This window comes from Dermacentor andersoni, chromosome 1, assembly GCF_023375885.2.
Source record: "Dermacentor andersoni chromosome 1, qqDerAnde1_hic_scaffold, whole genome shotgun sequence".
NCBI classification, from domain to species: Eukaryota; Metazoa; Arthropoda; class Arachnida; order Ixodida; family Ixodidae; genus Dermacentor; species Dermacentor andersoni.
The window spans coordinates 228,728,487-228,752,323 of record NC_092814.1 but is presented as its reverse complement, the minus strand read 5'-3'; the positions used below and the strand labels follow the sequence as shown (position 1 = coordinate 228,752,323).

The 23,837-nt window shown below is 46.3% G+C and overlaps 1 protein-coding gene across 3 annotated transcripts in view; it reads left to right on the top strand.

The window, feature by feature from the left end:
• Positions 1-23,837, top strand: part of LOC126548063 (breast cancer anti-estrogen resistance protein 3 homolog) — a 249,730-nt gene that overhangs the window by 160,041 nt on the left and 65,852 nt on the right. For all 3 annotated transcript variants that reach the window (XM_050196144.3, XM_050196145.3, XM_050196146.3), the window contains exon 2: positions 15,439-15,560. In XM_050196144.3, coding sequence (XP_050052101.1) covers positions 15,439-15,560 — 122 coding nt within the window. The remainder of the gene's footprint in view (positions 1-15,438; positions 15,561-23,837) is intronic.

Here is a 23,837-nt window from a genome sequence, read left to right as displayed (position 1 = left end):
TCGAATCCCGGTGCCGCGCAATTTTCCACCGGATTAAAAAAAAAAAAAAAAAATCCGCGTATTGATAAAATTGCATAAACAGGCCTGGAGTGTGGCCTGATGCCGGTGACCAGAACCGGTAACACACTCCCTCACCAGAGCAGGATTGGCCACCCTGGTGCAGTACTTGGCCACAACCTCCTATATGAACACAACAATCAAACCCCGGCCCTCAGTCCCCAGCAGCTGCGAAGCAACTGACCACGGCGGCGGTCAGACCTGCGACGCTGCAGAGGGTGCTAAGAATCCCTGGCTCCGGACAGGCCGCCATTGGAATATGAACCTGGCAACGTTTAACGCAAGAACATTATCTAGTGAGGCGAGTCTAGCAGTGCTATTGGAAGAATTAGAGGGCAGTAAATGGGATATAATAGGGCTCAGTGAAGTTAGGAGGCCAAAAGAAGCATATACAGTGTTAAGGAGCGGGCACGTCCTGTGCTACCGGGGCTTAGCGGAGAGACGAGAACTAGGAGTCGGATTCCTGATTAATAAGAATATAGCTGGTAACATACAGGAATTCTATAGCATTAACGAGAGGGTGGCATGTCTTGTTGTGAAACTTAATAAGAGGTACAAAATGAAGGTTGTACAGGTCTACGCCCCTACATCCAGTCATGACGACCAGGAAGTCGAAAGCTTCTACGAAGACGTGGAATCGGCGATGGGTAGAGTGAAAACAAAATACACTATACTGATGGGCGATTTCAATGCCAAGGTAGGCAAGAAGCATGCTGGAGACAGGGCAGTGGGGGAATATGGCATAGGCACTAGGAATAGCAGGGGGGAGGCATTAGTAGAGTTTGCAGAACAGAATAATATGAGGATAATGAATACCTTCTTCCGCAAGCGGAATAACCGAAAGTGGACATGGAGGAGCCCGAACGGCGAGACTAGAAATGAAATAGATTTCATACTCTGCGCTAACCCTGGCATCATACAAGATGTGGACGTGCTCGGTAAGGTGCGCTGCAGTGACCACAGGATGGTAAGAACTCGAATTAGCCTAGACCTGAGGAGGGAACGGAGGAAACTGGTACATAAGAAGCCGATCAATGAGTTAGCGCTAAGAGGGAAAATAGAGGAATTCCAGATCAAGCTACAGAACAGGTATTCGGCCTTAAGCCACGAAGAGGATCTTAGTGTTGAAGCAATGAACGACAATCTTGTGGGCATCATTAAGGAGTGTGCAATAGAAGTCGGTGGTAACTCCGTTAGACAGGATACCAGTAAGCTATCGCTGGAGACGAAAGATCTGATCAAGAAACGCCAATGTATGAAAGCCTCTAACCCTACAGCTAGAATAGAACTGGCAGAACTTTCGAAGTTAATCAACAAGCGTAAGACAGCTGACATAAGGAAGTATAACATGGATAGAATTGAACAAGCTCTCAGGAACGGAGGAAGCCTAAAAGCAGTGAAGAAGAAACTAGGAATTGGCAAGAATCAGATGTATGCGCTAAGAGACAAAGCCGGCAATATCATTACTAATATGGATGAGATAGTTCAAGTGGCTGAGGAGTTCTATAGAGATTTATACAGTACGAGTGGCACCCACGATGATAATGGAAGAGAGAATAATCTAGAGGAATTCGATATCCCAGAAGTAACGCCGGAAGAAGTAAAGAAAGCCTTGGGAGCTATGCAAAGGGGGAAGGCAGCTGGGGAGGATCAGGTAACAGCAGATTTGCTGAAGGATGGTGGGCAGATTGTTCTAGAAAAACTGGCCAGCCTCTATACGCAATGCCTCAAGACCTCGAGCGTACCCGAATCTTGGAAGAACGCTAACATAATCCTAATCCATAAGAAAGGCGACGCCAAAGACTTGAAAAATTATAGACCGATCAGCTTACTGTCCGTTGCCTACAAAGTATTTACTAAGGTAATTGCAAATAGAATCCGGAACACCTTAGACTTCCGTCAACCAAAGGACCAGGCAGGATTCCGTAAAGGCTACTCAACAATAGATCATATTCACACTATCAATCAGGTGATAGAGAAATGTGCGGAATATAACCAACCATTATATATAGCTTTCATTGATTACGAGAAAGCGTTTGATTCAGTCGAAACCTCAGCAGTCATGGAGGCATTGCGGAATCAGGGTGTAGACGAGCCGTATGTAAAAATACTGAAAGATATCTATAGCGGCTCCACAGCCACTGTACTCCTCCATAAAGAAAGCAACAAAATCCAAATAAAGAAAGGCGTCAGGCAGGGAGATACGATCTCTCCAATGCTATTCACAGCGTGTTTACAGGAGGTATTCAGAGACCTGGATTGGGAAGAATTGGGGATAAGAGTAAATGGAGAATACCTTAGTAACTTGCGCTTCGCTGATGATATTGCCTTGCTTAGTAACTCAGGGGACCAACTGCAATGCATGCTCACTGATCTGGAGAGGCAGAGCAGAAGGGTGGGACTAAAAATGAATCTGCAGAAAACTAAAGTAATGTTTAACAGTCTCGGAAGGGAACAGCAGTTTACGATAGGTAGCGAGGCACTGGAAGTGGTAAGAGAATACATCTACTTAGGACAGGTAGTGACTGCTGATCCAGATCATGAGAGTGAAATAATCAGAAGAATAAGAATGGGCTGGGGTGCGTTTGGCAGGCATTCGCAGATCATGAACAGCAGGTTGACATTATCCCTCAAGAGAAAAGTGTATAACAGCTGTGTCTTACCAGTACTCACGTACGGGGCAGAAACCTGGAGGCTTACGAAAAGGGTTCTACTTAAATTGAGGACGACGCAACGAGCTATGGAAAGAAAAATGATAGGTGTAACGTTAAGGGATAAGAAAAGAGCAGATTGGGTGAGGGAACAAACGCGCGTTAATGACATCTTAGTTGAAATCAAGAAAAAGAAATGGGCATGGGCAGGACATGTAATGAGGAGGGAAGATAACCGATGGTCATTAAGGGTTACGGACTGGATTCCGAGGGAAGGGAAGCGTAGCAGGGGGCGACAGAAAGTTAGGTGGGCAGATGAGATTAGGAAGTTTGGAGGGTCAACATGGCCACAATTAGTACATGACCGGGGTAGTTGGAGAAGTATGGGAGAGGCCTTTGCCCTGCAGTGGGCGTAATCAGGCTGATGATGATGATTCTATAAGAGACGCTCGGGCGAAGCAATTGCCGGTCTTGATCGCCAGGCTAAACCCGCTTGCTGCTGGAACTCACCACCACCACCACCACCACCATCTCTAAGTTTAGGAGGGTCCTTGCTTGGAAAGCTCTGTTTAGGAGAAATTTCGTAACGTCCTAACACTTTGTAACACTTGTATGGCCCACATGCTATGTCCTCAACTGATAGTGGCATTATTCGAAATAAATAAAATAAAGCGAAATGTCGTTCCCATTAAAATCGCCTACCCTACGAGACACCACATAAAACACGATAATCCAACTTACGCGGCCAATGGGAAAACGTGTAGGTGTCCCCTAGCGTTTGAGCAGTTTTTGAGAGGCAAAACTCTTTTATTTGGTAATAGTATTCAATACCGCATGACACAATTTATTGGTAACCATTTCCCTTTTGTACAGCACGGCCAAGAGCGCAGTGGCTTCAAACGGACGTTTCAGCAGCTCGTCCGATAGTCCTCCTGTCCTTTGGGTCATTTTAACTGCTGCACCGGCCATACTTGGTGGCGCCATCTGACGGCTTGTGGCGGAAGTCGCTTTGCGCTTGCACGGCCGGTCTGCGCGCACGCCGAGACGCGCTCCTGCGCTCCATCCAGACCGGCCGTGGCTTGGCACAGCGGTGGAGTTTTTTTTTTTAGAGCGCAGCTCTTTGGCGTCCGTTCCTGGGTTTCGCGTCGTCGTCGGCGTTGTCGTCGGCCTCGTAACCAGCTCCGCCCCCCTTTCATCCCCCCAGCGCTAGCAGCGACCGACTGATACCGCTGGATGCCGCTGACGCCGCTAGAGAGTCAAGATAACGTGACTGCATAGAACACCGTCGCCGCCATGCAGAAAGAGGAGGAAAGGGTCCCCCCCCCCCTGTTCTTGTGTGGCGGATAGGGTGCTCTTCAGTTGCCGACGCGCCGGTTATTTCACGTAGGCCCCGGCACGTCGACGAATACGTGACCACCTTCCCACGGCTAGACCTGGTTCTTAGCGCTGCGGAAGCGAGGGTATCATATTGTTTGTGTCGGCATCGGCGGCGTTGTCCCTGAAACCAACTCCGCAGCTGGGGTTGACTCACTATCGGCGTCAGCGGCATCAGTCAGTCGCTGCTATCTCTTCCCTCCTCCCTTTATCGTGTTGTCCGCTTGCTGCGCGCGCTTCTGCCCCCATCGTTTGCCGCTGGGTGTACACGCCGCCCCCCTCCCCCCTCTTCCTGCGAGTCTCCGGTTGTCAAAGCGCCGGCTCGAACTTAATTCCTTTCTTCGCTCCTCCTCCAATGCAACCCCTGTGCGGTGGCAATCAGAGAGCCAGATCGGTGGCGGCGGATGTGTATATGTGCACCGCCCGAGCCGAAATTGCCGCTGCCGTTCGCCCTGTGCGGTGGCAATCAGAGAGCCAGATCGGTGGCGGCGGATCTGTATATGTGCACCGCCCGAGCCGAAATTGCCGCTGCCGTTCGCCACTGCGAAATTATCTTTCTGGTAGTAGCTGCCTACTTCACCCCTACCGCACTCACGAAAGACGTCGTGCACTTCCTGCAACTCGCATTAACCGTCCATCGATCCACACCGATGTTAGTAGTGGGGGACTTTAATGTTGACATAAAGACAAACAGCAATTTCCTAACACTTATGCGGGAGAACATCCCGTTCCTCTCGCTCGTAACGCGTCCCACGGCTGTGACAACCTCGCGAGGCACTTGTATAGATCTCGTCTTTGAGAATCAAGCATTGGTGTACCAAGTGGAACATATATCAGTCTATTTCTCCGACCACAAAGCTTCCTTCATGACTGTCAAGAACTGTTAGTGGAGTCTTTGTTAAAGGAATACGTGTGAAAAATAAAAAAAAAATTCTGTGATAGCGCATACATGTGTTGCTCGATTTCTTTGCCTCAATCTATCGAAAAGGTGAAACAGCTTATTTGCTGCGCTCAAATTTCGCATTAGGAAGTAACGTAATCGTCGGTAATTTTTTTTCCCCCGATTTTTCAGAGATCATTTCCCAGTTCCTACAAAGCCTGTAGTCTCACACTCGTGTAACCGCCTCTGCGCGTCAGACGTAGATCGGGATGCCTGTAAATTGGAAAATTAGAAGAAACGTAAAAAGAACTTGTCAGAAAAACGCTTTCAAACGGTCCTATTCCACAATAGAGTAGTACTCAGTGCACCACCTCCATGCTTGACTGCTGTGTTAAGATGTCCCTTTGGAGTCTCAATCTCGACAGCATTGGCCTTGAAGACTCTTTGCATACGCAAAGTCATATAAAGATCTGCATGTAGACACACTCATATGCCTTGAATTTTTGCCGTGAGACATGTTGCCGTTCTGTACAAAGCCTTAGTGTAAACATCGAAGTACGTTGTCCATGGTGCGTAATAAGAGTGTTTACTTGCTCATTTGGGAGACGGAGAGAGAGAATTAACTGTTTTTCAATTCCAGCATTTCTCGTTTTGACAGTTCGTAGTACATTTTGTACATTACATGATTGTAATCTTTATCACTTTTTTTTAGCGTTCACCAGATTAACTTTTTTTGGCTACTATTATATATTTTGACTGTGAGAACGACATAACTAGTTTTCAGTGGTGCTTGGAAGCCGCAGAATTAGTATAAACATGCGTAAACGTAACGAGAGTTCGTACACCTCCTTGAAATCCTTGAAAACCCTTGAATTTAGTAAAAGATTCAAAGGCCCTTAAAACCCCTTAAAAAATGTGCTGCTTGAATTCATTGAACATCCTTGAAAAGCAGGGTTGGGGGCAACTTTTGCACATTCAACGTAATGAACTCTGCATAGGGGCTACGCCATGGACCCTGCCTGTTGAGAAACAATCCCATATTATTTTATTTTAGGAATGTTACTAAACGATTGCAGTGTGGCTGTACCTAGCCAGATCGAGCGACCATGCCGTGTCACCATTTTTTTGTTTTGGTAGTCCGTTAACACAGCAGCCATCATGGCTCCATTGTTGTGTCCTAGGCTCTGCGAGGCAAGTTTCAGCCATTTGTCATTAACGCAAGTATCTTTGGCTGAAGTCGGGCACTACTAACCGCCATGTTAGAAGACAATTTACATCATCACAATGGGGAAGTAAACTTAGAAAATAGACCTTAAGAGCTCGAAGCATGTGTCTAACCTAACAGCTGCTTAGCTTCAAAAAATTGCAGCTATTCATTATTTTTTTAGTGGACGTGTACGAATAAGGTTTGTTTCTCCCTCCTTGAATTTTGGCCTTCGGCATTCTGGAAATTCTTGAATTGTCCTTCAGTTTCTGGTCAAATATTATGTACGAACTATGCGTATGTTCATTACGTGAAAAATTCTGCGTCCAGATGTCATAAACTCGTTGGCCATCCCTTTCATGCTTTGTTCAGTGATGATGCAATCCTGTCCATGAGGCCGCGACAAAGTAACATTTATAAGGTTCATTTTGTATTGAAACGACGTTATGCCTCCTGACGAGAACATGGCATTCGATGCTCAGGGGCGATGCTTCGACCATGTCTCCATAGGCAAAGTTCGTGTGTGCGTTGCACGCGTGCCTCTCTCTCTCTCTCTCTCTCTAGCCACTTCCTCAGAAAGCGTTGCAGACTCAAGCGTGAAGGAAAAAGGGAGTAAGAATTTACGTGATGTCTCAGATCAGCTGCAAAGAATAACTTCAAGATGTGAGGACGCAGAAAACAGGCTCAGACGAAGTAATTTGCTGTTTTTCGGGATAGAAGATGACCCTAAAGAGGACAGGGCTACCCCTGAAAAGAAAGTCATAAAACTGTGCTCTGAAAAACTGCAAATTGCAACAATCAGTTAGCAATTTGAACGCGTACATAGGCTTGGGAAATACCAAGAAGGAAAGAATAGACCTATAATAGCTAAACTAACTTTTTTTAAAGACAAGCAACGCATCTTGTCATCTGCACACAAATTAAAAGGCTTAGAATATTCAATCGGGGAAGATTTCTCGCCAGCTACGCGACAAGCTAGAAGGAAGCTGCTTGACTTCGCGAAACCTCAAAATGTGCCTTTTAAGCTGTCAGTACATCGGCTGCTTATAAATAACCAGACTTACACGTACGACAAAGTCACTGATACCGTTGTCGTGTCGCAAAGATAGTTAGACATAAGCACTTGCCCACGGGCTCTTCCACAGTCAAAGCTACCTATCACTGGGTCTTTGTTGACACTATCTTACGCAAACATACGAAGCATCATGCCCAAGCGCGAATTAGTTTGCTCTCTGCTTGACGATAATGAATCTAATATTCTTGTTCTTACCGAAACTTGGCTAAATCCTGACATTACAGACGACGAAATTCTTCCTGATAACCATTCTTATAATATTTACCGCAAAGATCGAACTAGCAAGAGAGGCGGTGGCGTTCTTCTCGGTGTTAAAAAATCATTATCTTCACTTATTATCGACTCGAACTCATCTCTTGAAATTGTGTGGGTTGAAGTAATCATAAATACGACCAAACTACTGGTAGGTGCCTGTTACCGTCCACCTGACTACAGCACTTCTTTCGTTACAGAACTACGCAATAGCATAACCACGGCCCTCCAGCTCTGTCCAGCGCATTCTGTTTACTTATTCGGTGATTTTAACTTTCCGCTCATAAAGTGGTGTAATCTATCATCATCTTGTCGAACATCAGTGGATTTTCTTAACTTAACTTTAGATCTTAACCTCTTCCAGGTCGTAAACAAACCTACCCGTGGTACTAACATTCTAGACCTTATACTCACCAACACTCCCGAAACGATTGAATCCGTAATTCATCTAAAAGGCTTTAGTGATCACGATCTACTTCAGGTAACAATCAGTGTTCCACTACCCTTTTCAGGGATCTCAAAGAAAATGATACGTGATTATAACAAAGCAAACTACTCTAAAATAAACGACGAACTAGAAGTATTTTTCAACCGCACGCTACTTTTATAATCGCTCGGTGGAAGATAACTGGGTATGTTTCAAGAATAAAATGTCTGCTCTAATTAACAAATATATACCGTTGATCTCGATAACAAATGACAAAACAAATCCTTGGTTTAATAATGCCCTACGTAAGCTCAGGAATAAAAAGAAACGTCTGTACAATACCGCTAAACGCGTCAATAATGCTCCTTCGTGGGAAAGGTACAGGCTTTGCTTAAAAACGTACTGTTCTGCCTTAGCTGCAGCTAAAGATAAATATTTCTCCACAGATTTACCTTCTCTCTTACATTCGAATCCGAAAAAGTTTTGGCGAGTTATATCAGCTGACCATGACTCAAACCGGATAGCCTTACATATCGATGCAAATACTCCTCTCTCTGACAATGAATGCCCCTCTGCGTTTAATACGTTTTTTTCATCGATTTTCAGCCGCGAGGATCATACCAATGTACCTGATGTTGCTGATTATGACTGGCAATTCATGGAAAGTATTCAAATCTCGGTGGAGGGAATTGCATGTCTTATTAATAATTTGAAGTTATCTACTTCATCTGGTATTGATAATATTAGTTCCAAGATATTAAAAAATACCATTTCCATATCCAGTAACATTCTGTACCATATATTCAAGCAGTCTTTGTCATCGGGACAGCTGCCCAATTATATTTTCGAGCATTTTCGAGCTCGAAAATATAATTGCTTCTTATATTTATAATCACTTAGACTCCAACAATTTTTTTTTTCGCCATCAACATGGTTTCAGGAAAGGATTACCATGTGAGACACAGTTACTCGAATTCACGACTGACCTGCACCTTAACATGAACAATAACCAGCAGACCGATTGCATTTTCCTTGACTTTTCCAAAGCATTTGATCGTGTAGCTCATTGTCGCCTTATTGCAAAATTGACTGCACTTCGAATTGACTGCTTTACTCTAACATGGCTTCGTAATTTTCTTTAGAATCGTCAACAGTTCACAGCAGTTAATAATATCGCTTCGTCTCCTACTTACGTTACTTCTGGTGTGCCTCAGGGCAGCGTTTTGGGCCCTTTACTCTTCCTAATTTACATAAATGATTTGCCACTTAATGTTTCTTCTCGCTTGCGTATTTTCGCTGACGACTGCATTATTTACAGATCAATTAACAATACTGACGACCACCTGGCCCTTCAAAATGACCTTAGCCTAATTCATAATTGGTGTAACACCTGGTTAATGGCTTTAAATGTATCAAAAATGTCAGGTAATTTCTTTTAGTCGTAAGCGTGACAACCCACGTTTTTTATACAACGTCAATAATAAAGAATTGTTACATACAGTATCGTATAAATATTTGGGTTTTCACCTAACCGAAAACCTCTCCTGGACAGACCACATTGTAGCCGTTTGCGCAAAAGCTTCAAGGACATTAGGTTACCTACGTCGTAATCTGGGTAATTCACCTTCCAACATCCGCAAATTGACCTATCAGACATTTGTTCGTCCACAGCTCGAGTACGCATCGTCCATTTGGTCACCGCATCCTACATACTTAATCGACATGCTTGAATCAGTCCAAAACCGAGCTGCCCGTTTCATTTCACGTAATTATAGCCATCACTCCAGCGTAACGCAAATGAAATTCGATCATTCCATACAGCCTTTAGTTCTTCGCCGTAATATCGCTCTGTTATCCTTGTTTCACAAATATGTTTATAATGCCACACAATCCACACTACATATCCAGATCGCCTCGAACACGTCTCGCCGATTAAATAACCACTTCAGTTTTGCGCGCATGTACGGTACGACACATGCTTTTAACTTTTCCGCGCTCCCTACGGCCATTCGCTTGTGGAACAATCTGCCTGATCACATTGCTTCCGAGTCAGATCAAGAAAAATTTCGTCATCTCCTACACGAGCATTTTTCATACTAGCACTTACAAATCACTTTATCTTGTTTTTTACACTTGGCTATGTGCTTCGAACTTCTTGTGATTTTTTTATATTGATGCATTTTTATCTCGCTCCTATCAATTGCTATTTTATGCTGCGTCACGTGTTCACTTGTATGCACTGTATATATTATAGCTTTTTTGCGTCTGTTTCCCTAAATATCCCTTCAAGAATTGTACTCCCTGATATGTTCATTTTTCGTGTATATTACTTTCTAGTATTAGTACCTTACGTTGAGTTTTACTCGTGTTATTTCCTTAAGTGTACCGTTGTGGCCTTTCATTACTTCAGTTGATCCTTTTAATATGTTTTTGGTATTACTGTTGATGAGCCCTGCATTGAGGCGTATCTTTTCTATAACACTTTAGAAGGATGTTTACTCTTTTTTCCCCCTTGATTTTGTAACCCCCCTTACAAAATGCCCCATAGGGCCTGTAAGGTATTTTAAATATATATATATATATATAGTAGGCAAAGAGGGATTCTTCAGGCTACCTTTCAAACGTAAAGAACTTGAGTGGTGCTACAAGGTAAACAGAAGAAGTAATTAATTTCGACAGTTTCGATCGGTGGACCGATCTTCATCAGGGTGATGAAGATCGGTCCACCGATCGAAACTGTCGAAATTAAATACTTGTTCTGTTTACCTTGTAGCACCACTCAAGTTCTATATATATATATATATATTGGACAGTCTAGGGTTTGTACGCCTTTTCTGCGTACACTTTTCCCCGATAGAGAAGCTTTCTATACGTGGTGCCGTCGTATCGTTCTTATCTACTGTACAGTGACGCCCAGGCTGTCCAGCTGCTCAGTTTGAGGCACGAAACTAAATCCGCAGTTAACGGACCCTTCCCTTCGCACAACCGCGCTTGCACGACAGGAAGTGCATCAGGACGCGCTGACTGCCTTGTTTTCATCTTTTTTTTTTCTTGTCTTCACTCGGTAACAAATGTGCCGTTTCCGGAAACTTGGACATACAAAAGCGCGCAGCAGTCCTCTTCCTGGCTGTTTTATTACCGAACGCCCCGGTGGTGTCGCCTTCCGACGTGCCGTATGGCTTTACGGCACAGGCTGTGCCCCTGGCTACTCGATCAGGGGCCATCTGCCGCAAGTCTTTCAAGTAAACGTTTATGGTAAAGCACCGTTTACGAAGACACATGCAAAAAGCGCAACAACCGTAAATTAATGCTAGCCTTCTCTCTCTCCCTCTTTTCTCCAGTTTTTCGGCTAGCTTCCCAAGAGACGCTTGTCGGCTCACTATGCTCTGTAACACCAGCAGTCACGTCAATACGACGTGCACTTTGTAGGGCCGTTCTGCCCTGCCCACGAGGCCGTGCCTAAAAATTTACCGCAGGTACTAATGGTAATTCATTTGCAGCCATGATACCGAATAGGCTTCGAGAAAAGAATTCCTTTATTTTCGGCTGGAGAAGCTGGAACGCTGTGGTCTCCGAAGAGCTTTTCTGAGGGGGCACGCCTTCGTTGTGTGGGCACGACGATGTAGCCTGAAGCTTTCCTGCACACGACTCGACCTTCAGCACATCATTTTCGGCGAACGGCTTTCTTGTGCAGGACCCTTCGGTACGCTCATTCTGCTCCACGTACATTCGGTATGCCGACATTAAACTGCCTTAATTCGTGATGGTGCCTGCTGGCAATTTCTAAGTGAACCTTTGTAGTTTAGTCGATTGTCTACTTGGGATTAATATGCTCCAAAACATTAGTCGATTAACATTACTTAAGCCAAATGAAACATTTGTGTCTTAATATTTTGTATAGCAGAAGCTTATTTGTGACTGGTTCCCGTGTTTAAATCAGCACTCCGCGTGCAATTATTATTCCAATTATCCGGCAGCATATAACGAGAAAAACCGCGAGCGTGAAGATAGCAAAACACACGCATTCTAAGGTCATTTTTTTAGTAAACGCCATGTTATCCACTTTACTGGAGACCATTCATGATGAGCGCATTCCTTGCGCAAGACAGTGTCGTTCTAGTCCTTTTTACATATTGTGCGCGCCGATTGCCACAGCTAGCCTATTAGTCCTCTGTACTACGGCTATTCATCTGGTTTAAAAAAATTTATCGAGCCTTAGTAACAAGCACAACGCGCACTTAGCAGTAAGCGTCTAGCTTTCTTTTCATCAAATTCGGGTGACGTTGAGCACTTTCATTATTTTATTTTTAAGCTATTTGGAAGAATGTGTGAGAGGGCCTACGCATACCGTGACATTGGTTCTTTATGTAATCAGAAGTTTCTTAATGTCAAATGCGTATATGATAATGTGTGTAGCACATTAAGCAATCCTCGATGCTTTAACTTATCTGGGCATTGGTGGCCGTGCTCTGCGCTGGATTCAAGGCTATTTCGGGGATAGGTCTTCCTTCGTGCTTACACCGAGAATGGAATGACAGCCCACCATCTAACCAGTAAGGGTGTGCCGCAAGGAGGAGTGTTAAGGCCCACGCTCTTCGACGTAGCACTGTTAGGCCGTGTTGGATCATTGCCAAAGGCGGTCCAGATATCCGTCTATGCAGATGATATCTGCGTCTGGGCGTCCGGCGTGACACGTACGCAGATGCGAGCGAGACTGCAGAAGGCGGTCACACAAACGTCTTCTTACCTGCATATGAAAGGCCTGGAACTATCCTCATAAAAGTGCCGATTAGTCGCACTTACGCGCAAAACAATGAATCTATGTGTTATACGCATAAATAGACATGTAGTTGCTTACGAAACAAAGCACCGTTTCCTAGGAGTCTTCATCGACCGTGATTTGTCTTGGACGCCAGATATTTCATATATGAAGAAGAGGTTGACTGCAGTAGCCCATGTATTCAAATTCGTCGGCGGGAAGTCTTGGGGCGCATCTGTGCAATCGTTGCTGCAGCTATACCATGCATTACTTATGGGCTTCCTAAGATACAGCCTGCCCGTGCTGGGAAGCACAAGCAAAACGAACCTTCGCGCACTTAAGAGTATACAAGCCCAAGTTCTAAGGACGTGCATCGGCTTCCCTAATTGTGCATCCACAGCAGCCACAATCGCCATAGCGCGTGACCGCCCTATAACAATATACATTGCAGTCGACGCTCTACGAGTGCACATTCTACATGTCGCAAGGACACCATTTCACCATCTTGCTTGCCTGACAACAACTAGGCCTCATACGAGTTTCAGTCATCTCGTGACTACTCACAGAGCATCGCTACCATCGAATTACTTCTAAGCAGCATGGCCTTCGTTGCCACTGTGGTATCTGCATTCACCACGAGTACGACTTACCATTCCAGGTATCAAGAAGAAGGCACAAATGCCGTCAGCAGCATTATTACTACTAGATGAAGTCCACAGTGACCGTTTATATGTTTACACCAATGGGTCGGCCATGCACTCTAGTTCAGCAGTTGCAGTATTTGTCCCAGCAAAATCTACAGGGATAAAATTCAGGACATCGCACTTGACATCAACGATGGCTGTCGAACTTGCAGCTCTACTTGCAGCATTTCAATTGATCAATCAGGAAACGCCACAGAAATAGTCCATCTTCTGCGATTCCAAGGCCGCCCTCCAGAGAGAGAGAGAGAAAGGAAAGGGGAAAGGCAGGGAGGTTAACCAGAGAAAAGGTCCGGTTGGCTACCCTACGCTGGGGAGAGAGGGGAGGGGGAGGTAAAGTGGTAAAAAAGTAGAGATAAGGAAAGGAAGGAGAATAGACACACAATCACAGTCGGTCACTGTCACTGAATACTGTCATCGCACAGCACAGTGACACTTGAAGCACTGTCAACACCTGTTCAGGCTACAGCCCTCCAGAGTTTGCTCTCCGGAAGACGCCCTGGAACCCACGAACGAGTTGTCGCGGACACACGAGAAATTTACCATCGGACAGTTGAAAAAGGACATGACATCGTATTTCAATGGTTGCCAAGTCATGTAGTATCCTTGGAAGCGAGCAAGCAGACACAGCCGCTCGATCTTCACATAACAGTGACGATTGCGTCACTATGCTGATGCCAAGAACAGACGCAGCGGGAAAGCTCTGTGTGCTTGCTCGCAAGCTTACGTTGGCCCAGTGGAATTCGGCAGATTCTGAAAACCAACGTCTTTGTTCCCTGGGCCCTCATCTGAAGCTCCGCCTTCCACATGACTTACCACGGCGGGAGGTAACTCTCATTTGTCGTCTGTGGCTTGGAGTAGGTTTTACTAATGCGTACTCCCACCTCGTCGGAATGGCGACAAGTCCAGATTGTGAAGTTTCCGGGTGCAAACAGACGATAGCGCGCCTTCTGTGTGATTGTCATTGTTTCAATGCACGAAGAAACGTCCTAACACTACGTTCGATAATACTGAACTGCCATCAAGCCAGAAATTTTGGACCGTGATCCCAGACGACGTCGGCTTGGACTGCTTTATAAGCGCTAGTACGCTTTCTAAATAAAACGGGACTCATTGAAAAACTATAGAGTGTACGAACTGCTGCTTTCCTTTTTTTTTTATCCTCTCATGGTTTCTTATCTTTTCTGCCCCTTGCCCCATCCCCCTTTGCAGAGTAGCCAACCAGACACTTAATCTGGTTAACCTCTCTTTCTTTCACCTATTGTTTTCCATTTTCTTCCACTGCAACCACCTAATACCGTGCAAGAACTTCGTGCGCTTAGCCGTCGGGCACACATAGTGTCCCGAATGCGAAATGGCTCACACAAAATGGATTTACCCACGGCACCGGGTCAGTAGCTGGTTGAGCAGCGGGTTCGTGTCCCCGCCGCAGTGGCCGCATTCCGATGGGGTTTGAATTCAAAAACGCTGTGTAGTTAGCTTCATGTGCACGTTAAAGAACGTTAGCTGGTCAGTATCAATCCGGAGCCCTCCGGTACGTCGTATCTCATACCCACAGTGTTGCTTTGGGACGTTAAGCCCCGTAATTTGAGCTGATCTGATTTGGATCGATTTCTGAGTGAGAGTGACCAGTGTTGTAATTCCACAGTACCGTCTGTTGTGCCATAAGGATATGTGAATATGTTGCAAACATTTATTGTAATCGGATGCTCCGACACAATTATACAACAATTGGAATTAACGGCTGATCATAAGTCATCACCGTGGTATGCCTTCCTATGCTGTTGAGACAGCAACAAACCGTTCTGATTTTATTGCAGTGACAAAAAATAAAAAATAAAAAAAATGGAACGAATACAGCAATGACGTTGCGCATAAAAATCAAACTGTGCGGACGCTTTCACTTTTTGTTCTGAGCTCTTTGTCGGACTCACTAAATAGCGCTTTCCCCCCCGGCCCCGTTCCTTTTTCTTTTTTTCTTTATTGCATCTCTTGTAACTTGACAGATCAGTTGTGTTTTTCTTGTTCTGAGCTGGCTCCCTATCTCTGTGTGTGCAGGTTTCGATCCCGTTATGTCTGTGGATCCCGGGGGCAAGCCGCACCTCGATATTGACGTATGGCTCCAGAACTTGGACTTGCCGCAATATTCGCTACTATTCTGCAAGTACACTGGCGTTGAGGCAAGTCTGATTTTTTGTTGCGTTTTTTTTTTCTTTTTCCGTGTGACCACCGCCGAAACGCATTCTTTTCCCTTCGAACGAGCTTTGTTAGCAGACGAAGAAAAGGAGGACCGTGGACAGTGGGCTTTAATTCAAATTCATTCATGGATACCTGCAGTTGCTATTCCGGAGCAATTAAAGAGCACCAGTCTCAACGAATCCATGACAGTAATTAAGTTCTGCTGGGATAGGTAAACATGATGAAATGCGTCGCTAGAATTAACGGGTACTCCAATCATAGACTTCTTTCTTTCTTTTTTTAATGCAAATTTGGCGTAGGCCTAGTTTGTTTCCAGCGTACAGGAAAAGCGAAATTGTTTTTAAATGTCACCATGCCCTCACACGAACATTGTTCACGTATACCACAGAGGTTTACAGGATATATTCAGTGGCTACCCTGTTTTCATTTTCTGTTTTTTTCTGCTGCTTTACTTTATTTATTTATTTATTTATTTATTTATTTCCACTGAGGGCGGGTTGCCGGCGGCAATGACATTCAGTCGGTTCATTGAAAAACCCCTTGTCCGGAGTAAATAAGCAACGTCCTTAGCAGTGCTATGGTACAGACGATTTTAGAAACCTAAGTTTGTCGTTTTACACTAGAGATCAGAGGCCGAACTCACAAAGCTTTCCCTTTGTAAGCACTCTTTTGCCACTGGCTGGCCTCCTTCGCTAATGTTTCTGTCTGATGCCCAGCATCAGGATTGGCTGGAATATGGTATGGTATGGTAAAACTTCATTCTGGTCCTTAGCACGCAGCAGGCCGCTCCCACGTCGGTACAGAAAGGCCGAGCCTCTCTGCTACGTCGCGGGCCCGATACAGCAGCCCATAGCTGTGCTTCAAGATCGGGGCTGCTTAGGGCAGCCTCCCATTTGGACGATGTGACGCCGTCGCGTAACTGAAATATGTTCTAACTACTACTATGCGTACTATGCGGAACACTACTATGTGTAAGAGTTTTACGTGAATACGGACCCAGAAATTTAAGAGACTAAGTGTGGGAAGCGAGTCACGGAAGAAATTAGTGCGGTTGACAAGCTTAAGTACTTATCCCGAGGCACTGCCCACCCGTCGGAAATATCGCCAGCACCCAGTATTCTCGCAAAATATTATTTTGGTAATGTAACCCGAGGAATCGTTCACCTCCCAAACCCTGAAACAACCTAAATCTACTCACCTTCAGCTGTCTGCGTATTTCTTTTTTTTCTTCTTTTTTCTCCAGCCCGATTTCTTATCATTCGCTATTTAACCGGCGTCCTTACCAGACTTGTACACGTTACAGAAGAAAGTTACCGATTACAACTACAATTACAATTACTTTTTCAAAAATGTAATTAATTACGGTTACTAATTACTGCCACACAAAAGTAATTGAGCAATTGCTAAAATGTAACCGATTATTTCAACATTACTTTCCTCCCTACATTTGTTAACATTGCACAAATAGAGTAAATACAACGAGCTGGCCTAGCTCTTCCAATGTGTTCTCTCCAGTCTTTGAAGCGCTGTTTAGCTTCACTAAGTATTCATTTTCAATATATAATTCGTTAATTTTCCCTCGTTTCCTTGTGGACACATCTTCAGCGACACTGAAAACTCGCTCAATATGCGCTTGAGAGACAAGGGCTGTATATACAGTAACGCACGAACACCTTTCTCAAACGATTGTGGCTACTCAATGCCGCGATGCTCGGGTCTGGGTTCTCTGGTGTGAAACACTTCATTGTTGCTGGGGCCAGTGGAAGGGGTCCGCGACAGGGCCAGTGGAAAACTGAAAAATCTTATTAGTTGATCTCCTGACATTAACGGCCAAAGTAGCCATCGCTATCAAGCCATTTCAATTTCTCGGCCAACATCCGCGCCCTTCACTCATTAGCCATTCAGACTTAAATGACTAATTGTAACGGACGCCAGCAAACGTTCACGTTCCTTGAAGAAGCGTTCAAATCTGTAATGTAATTTAACATAATGCTCTAGAAGTATTGTTCTTGCGTTACAATGACAAAAGTTTTAAGGTATATGCTTTAGTTGTATATGAGTCACGTAATATCAGATAAAAACATATGCGTTTACCTGCCAAAAACTTCTTTCTGTATTAGAAAATTCATAGACTGCATTAAGCGAAGAAGAATTTAGCAGCAGCTCTTATCACATATGAAGGCCGCCTGTAAACGCTACCAGGAGAAAGGGCCCAGAGAAACTTATTAAATGAGAAAAGCTCAGAGGCCGGACCACCGAGAGAAGGGTGCAAAACTGCAAGCATGCCATGTTCGGCGTAGCTGCATCAGGACGCTGACTGCGGGAAGTAGGTAACCCGTGTACATGTTTTTATCCCTTTGGACTAGATAGCTCCAGCAAAATTTTTTTCAAAGCTGCGTCGCCTGTCAGAGCTTGTTTCGTGAAAAATGTTACTGGTTATATGTAATCGGTTACCGAAAAAAAGTAAGTGAATTACAGGGAGCGTCACCGAGTAAACAAAGTAATCGTTAAATTACAAAATTACCGATAAACGTAATTTACGATAAGTAATTAATTACATGTAATTCGTTACGTACAAGTCTGGTTCCTACGACTGTCATTTTCCCATTTCATGACATGAGCCGAGTTATTGCTTGAAAACGATGGCTGTAGCGAGTGACGGAAAATAAACACACGCCAGCCGGGGTGGTATAGTGGCTTCGACATTGCGCTGCTAAACCCGAGGTTGCGGGATCGAATCCCGGTCGCGACGACCTCATTTCGACGGGCGCTAAATGCGAAAAGCCTGTGTACCGAGCTTTGATTGCACGTTAAAAGACCCCAGGTGGTCAGAATTAACCTGGAGTACGACGTGCCTCAAAATCAGATCGTGGTTCGGGCAAGTAAAACCCCAAATTGCGCTTTTGTGTGTGTGTGTGTGCGTGTGCGTGTGTGTGTGTGTGTGTGTGTTATTAGATTCGTCGGACGATCCTACCGCTGTCGACCAGATGTAGGAGTCGTCGGACTATCTCGCCGCTGCCACCATTTGAAGGAGATGAAGGTCGTAGACAGGAACTCGGTGAACAGGATTTATTTACATATTAACAGTTTAAGCAGGATACATTGGCAGACTAGCGCGACTCCCATATGGAGCCCGCAAAACTAACATACAGCAAACAGTTTACGAGCACACAGCTCACTAGTGCATTTCTAGCATGACAGAGCACTCAGCTCCCGACAACGATCACGACACGAGCGCCCCCTAGCAGCCGGCAAACGCTGCTTATAAGCTCTCCGCTTGACGTCATAGTTCGACGTCATCGTTCGGCGGGGACGGAGCAGGAATGGTCGGGAAGGTTCGTCCAAGCATTGTAAACTTGCCGCCGCCCCGCACTAAGGCTCCGGAGTCAACGACCGAGGGCTTCGCAGAACTGTGCTCCGTCTCGGGTGGCGCGGCGGAGTACCACATGCCTGAGCTGACCGCGCGCCACGTGGCTGCCGGTCATCCGCAGTTCTCGGTATCGCCCAGCTTTCAGTGCCGACGTCAGAGGGCTTCGTAGAACTACTTTGTCCCGGATGGCTCCGCCAAGTACCAATTTCCTGAGCTGATCGCGCGCCACGTGGCTGCCGGCCGTCCGCAGTTCTCGGAATGGATCCCTGTCTGGTGGGCTTAGAACACGTGCAGCGGGCTGAAAGCTGGCCCGTACGGCCATTCTTAACAGCTCCTCCATGGCCCGGAAAATCTCGCCTGGCCAGTGCTGGCAACCGCTGGGCAGGAAGAGAATGGCTGGCGAGCAAGACGATGGCTTTGCTCTCTGCAACCCCTGCGTACTTGGAATGCCTTCAACCATCTTACAACAACTGGCACAGAAGAGCCGACCTGGCAACACAATACCGCTCAGCGTTCAAACGCCCGGAATCAGCTGCTAACCCACCAGGCCTCCTATCACAATTTCCATGCAAGTCACTCAACTGGGAATCCCAAATTTTGCCCAAAAATTTCGTGCCGCCAAAGCGAGCGTTCACGTTCCTCCTGAGTTCGACCAAACCCGACCGTCGCGCTGCACAAGAGTAAAGGTTTACGCAGAATTAAACCGAAGCCTTTCAAACACCAATACTCAAACATAACTTCAGCAGCATAACTTCGCGAACAGCCTGTTCCTACCCTATCACAGTGGCGTACTTATCTCATGTACTGCTGCCACTGAACCGTCTGGCCAACTCCACAGGTACGTCATCACAGACGCGCTAAGTTTGAGGTCCCTATTCCGAACACGTGCTTGCATCATACAAAGTTTTCATCACGGTGACTCACATTTGTTCCTTTAATCCACACAGGACACATTCCTTAAACCAACAACCACACTTGCGTAACTTACGCAACACAGAGGAACCTTTGAACAAATGTGTCTTTTACTAACTAGCTCTTCGCACGCGTACTAGAGAAGTCAGAATACGGCTGCCTTCGACACACCCGAGCAACCCAGTCATAAACGTTCTGCTTCCTTCCGTCCACACAGGACACGCGCTAATGGACCTAAGAGCTCTTCTCAGTGCAAATCACGCACTTACTGAAAATCTACGCGCTTAACCTTAGAAAATTCAAAAACACTTAAAAAGAAAGAAGGTTAAATAACACACACGCGCGTTACGATAGGCCTCTCAACGATAACCTTGACGTTCAGGTTACTCACGTACACAAAAAAAGAAAGCCTATATACTTATTAATGAACACCTCGCGAGACTACAGGTTTACTTAAAACGCGTCTTTCAAATCTCGAGCTTCTCAAACAAATCATAAACAGAGCTCATACCTTACATATTGAAAGAAATCCTAGTCTCAAATCGCGAAAATTTGCAAATGTTCAAAAATAAAACAAAACAACACGCTTTCCTACTACGGAAGCTCTCCTGGCCTCCCGTTCCCGATTGCTTACGACTGACTCATACTTTCAGCCGAACCCGAGGTGGTCGCGGTTTAAAAGCTACTCTGGCTACGGAGGGACAACAAAAGGGCTGACTCACTATCAGCTCCCCCAAGACGTTACGGTCTCCTGCCAATTTGCGTCCTCGCGCCCCGCTTTCAACATGACCTCGACTGACCGCGTCGCTACTCCCCACCTGGTCTCGCTTGCCACCTTGCGCTTCGTTGTACTGCACGCTGAGCTTCGAAGAGAACGACTGAACGACGAGGAATTTGACTGACCCGTGCCCTTTGTCCGCGTCCGTGCAGAACAAGCTTCTCGGTCCCCCTTTGACCGGTGGCTCGAACGTTTTCGATGCGTCAACATCGTCAGTGACGACCGCACCTTTTTCCTCGCGCCCTGCCCTTTTGGGTTTCTCGCCATCTTTGGCGGCGCTACATTAGTTACCGACTTTCGGTCTTTACCGCGCTTCTTTTTACGGCGCTTTCTCTTCGCACTCACTTTCATGTCGCCTTCTGGTGCCTCGTGCTGGCCGGTACGCATTTCGTCGGCCCGGATCGGTCTCTTACCCGCACAGTCTGAGTGATTGACATTTAAATCTACTCTCACTTTGCCTCGACTGGCGGACAGCTCAACCGACTCTGGCACAATGCAGCAGGCTTTACTCGAGTTATGCAACTCGCACTCTTGCGAACTGCCCTCTACTGCATTGCCCAGCTCACGCTGTGCATCTGCACACAGCCCGTCGGTATCGATCGCTGTCTCACGCGCACAGTCCGAATGATTAACAACTGAATCATCCCTATCTAGGCTATCTAGACTGGCGGAGAGCCGCACCGATCCCTGACCAATGCAGTTGTTCTCTCGTGAGCTACGGAGCTCGCCACCCCGAGAACTATTCTCAACTGCATCGTCCAGTTCGCACTTCACTTCTGCACGCAGACCTGACTCGACATGGGTGCTCGCGTCTGTCAAATCCGTAGTATTCTGTACCTCGCTAACGACCTCGCTACCATGAGATGCGACGCACACGCGCGGTAACTGTGCCAATTTGTTCGCAGCTGGCCTAGCTGTCTCTACAGTCATCTGTTGGCACAGCACCTCGTCGCTCTCACTCTGGCCTTTAACGGCCTCTGCTGCCACTAAGGCTTCGTTAGCTGCTAGCACTTCGAATTCACTTGTGAACGTGCTGCTACTCTCACAGGTACTACTACTTTCCTCGGCTTTTGAACAAAATCTGCTATTTACTTCCTGCCACTTTCGCTGCGTCCAGCCTACAGATTTCTCAAGCCGCTGTTGTCTCTGTGCCAATAACTGATCACAATACTGTATCTCTTTGATCAGTGCTGCCTTCTTTCTCTCATACTTTTGCTCGCGCTCACGCTTACGTTCCTGATACTCACGTTCGCGTTCATTCTCACGTTCGTGACGCTCACACTTAAGAGTAAGTTCTTGAAGCTCACGCTTCCGTTCATTCTCGCGTTCTTCACGCTTACGCTCACTCTTACGTTCACGACGCTCACGCACCAGTGGTTCCTGTCTTTTACTTAGAATTCGTTTGCCCATTTGTTCTATGAATTTCAAATCATTGTTACTTTCTAGAATGGTTTTACGAATCTCTGATTCCTTCAAGTTCTCATCTACGTTTACCTCGATCTCCTCACACAACCACAACAGGTCAGCTCTCGTCAAACACATTAGGACCATGGTCGCTACTTTAAGCTTTGGCTCTGCTGTCGCACAATACTTGTTGCGATACCCACGCAAATCAAAATACAAGTAAAAGATCCCAGCGAATCAAATCCAAAAACACAGTGAAATTGAAGCCTGGTAAATCTTACAGCCAAAACCGAACGCTTACCCACTGAAGCAGCACCATATCACCAGTCCTTCCCCGCCGTATCCAGTCAGTTGCAAGAGGTGGTCAATCTCAAGTCGCCTCCAACTTGATCAGGATGCCGGTCGGTCACCATGTGCCAACGTCCGTCAGCTGCCGTTGCTGTCTCCCGAGTCGTAGGCCGATTTACGAGCCGCAGGCCGATCCCTCCGCTGCCATTCAGTTGTAAGGATTGGAGCGGTCGTAGTCGTAGCGAGGACCTTAGGACGACAGGACTGGGCGAGCAGGATTTAATTGCAGGATTTACATTTAAAACAGGACATACATTGGCAGACTAGCGCGACTCCCATATGGAGCCCGCAAAACTAACATGCAGCAAACAGTTTACGAGCACACAGCTCACTAGTGCATTTCTAGCATGACAGAGCACTCAGCTCCCGACAACGATCACGACACGAGCACCCCCTAGCAGCCGGCAAACGCTGCTTATAAGCTCTCCGCTTGACGTCATAGTTCGACGTCATCGTTCGGCGGGGACGGAGCAGGAATGGTCGGGAAGGTTCGTCCAAGCATTGTAAACTTGCCGCCGCCCCGCACTAAGGCTCCGGAGTCAACGACCGAGGGCTTCGCAGAACTGTGCTCCGTCTCGGGTGGCGCGGCGGAGTACCACATGCCTGAGCTGACCGCGCGCCACGTGGCTGCCGGTCATCCGCAGTTCTCGGTATCGCCCAGCTTTCAGTGCCGACGTCAGAGGGCTTCGTAGAACTACTTTGTCCCGGATGGCTCCGCCAAGTACCAATTTCCTGAGCTGATCGCGCGCCACGTGGCTGCCGGCCGTCCGCAGTTCTCGGAATGGATCCCTGTCTGGTGGGCTTGGAACACGTGCAGCGGGCTGAAAGCTGGCCCGTACGGCCATTCTTAACAGTGTGTGTAAGCACGTTTGTAAATACCACCCAAGTTGTTGGCTTCGCCGCACTACGATAATTTTTGCGGCGAAGCCACCTTTCGGTAACTGCTCGGTCAATGACACCGAATGGCATGAGCCAAGATGCGCGCGCGTGCGCGTGTTTGTGGGGGAAGGGGAGGGGGAGGCGTGTGAGGGGGCGGCGGCATACGGGCACGCACAGATTTAGCCTTTAAATCATACTAAACAGGAGACCCGAAAATGTTTAAAACGAAAATCCTACTGTAAATGATATATCGGTGAGCGGGGTTAAATAAAAATGTCGACGTATTCTCTCGTTTCCCTACACTTTGCTGAAACATCTTTGTGAATGCAAGGCGATTAAGGTTTCCCAGTGATTTTCAACTTTTATTTTTAGCATGCATGCCAAAATGTCCAACCTGAATACCGTGCAACGTTCGTCTCTGTTTTATGTGCACAATTCGGCATAAATTATGAAAGCGGGATGCAAACAAAATAACCCCACCGTCTTACTCATTTTTATGCTCTTGGTACGTAGCGGGTACACATACCATATATTGTAAGCGCCAAAGCTGCAGCATAGGTAAACTTG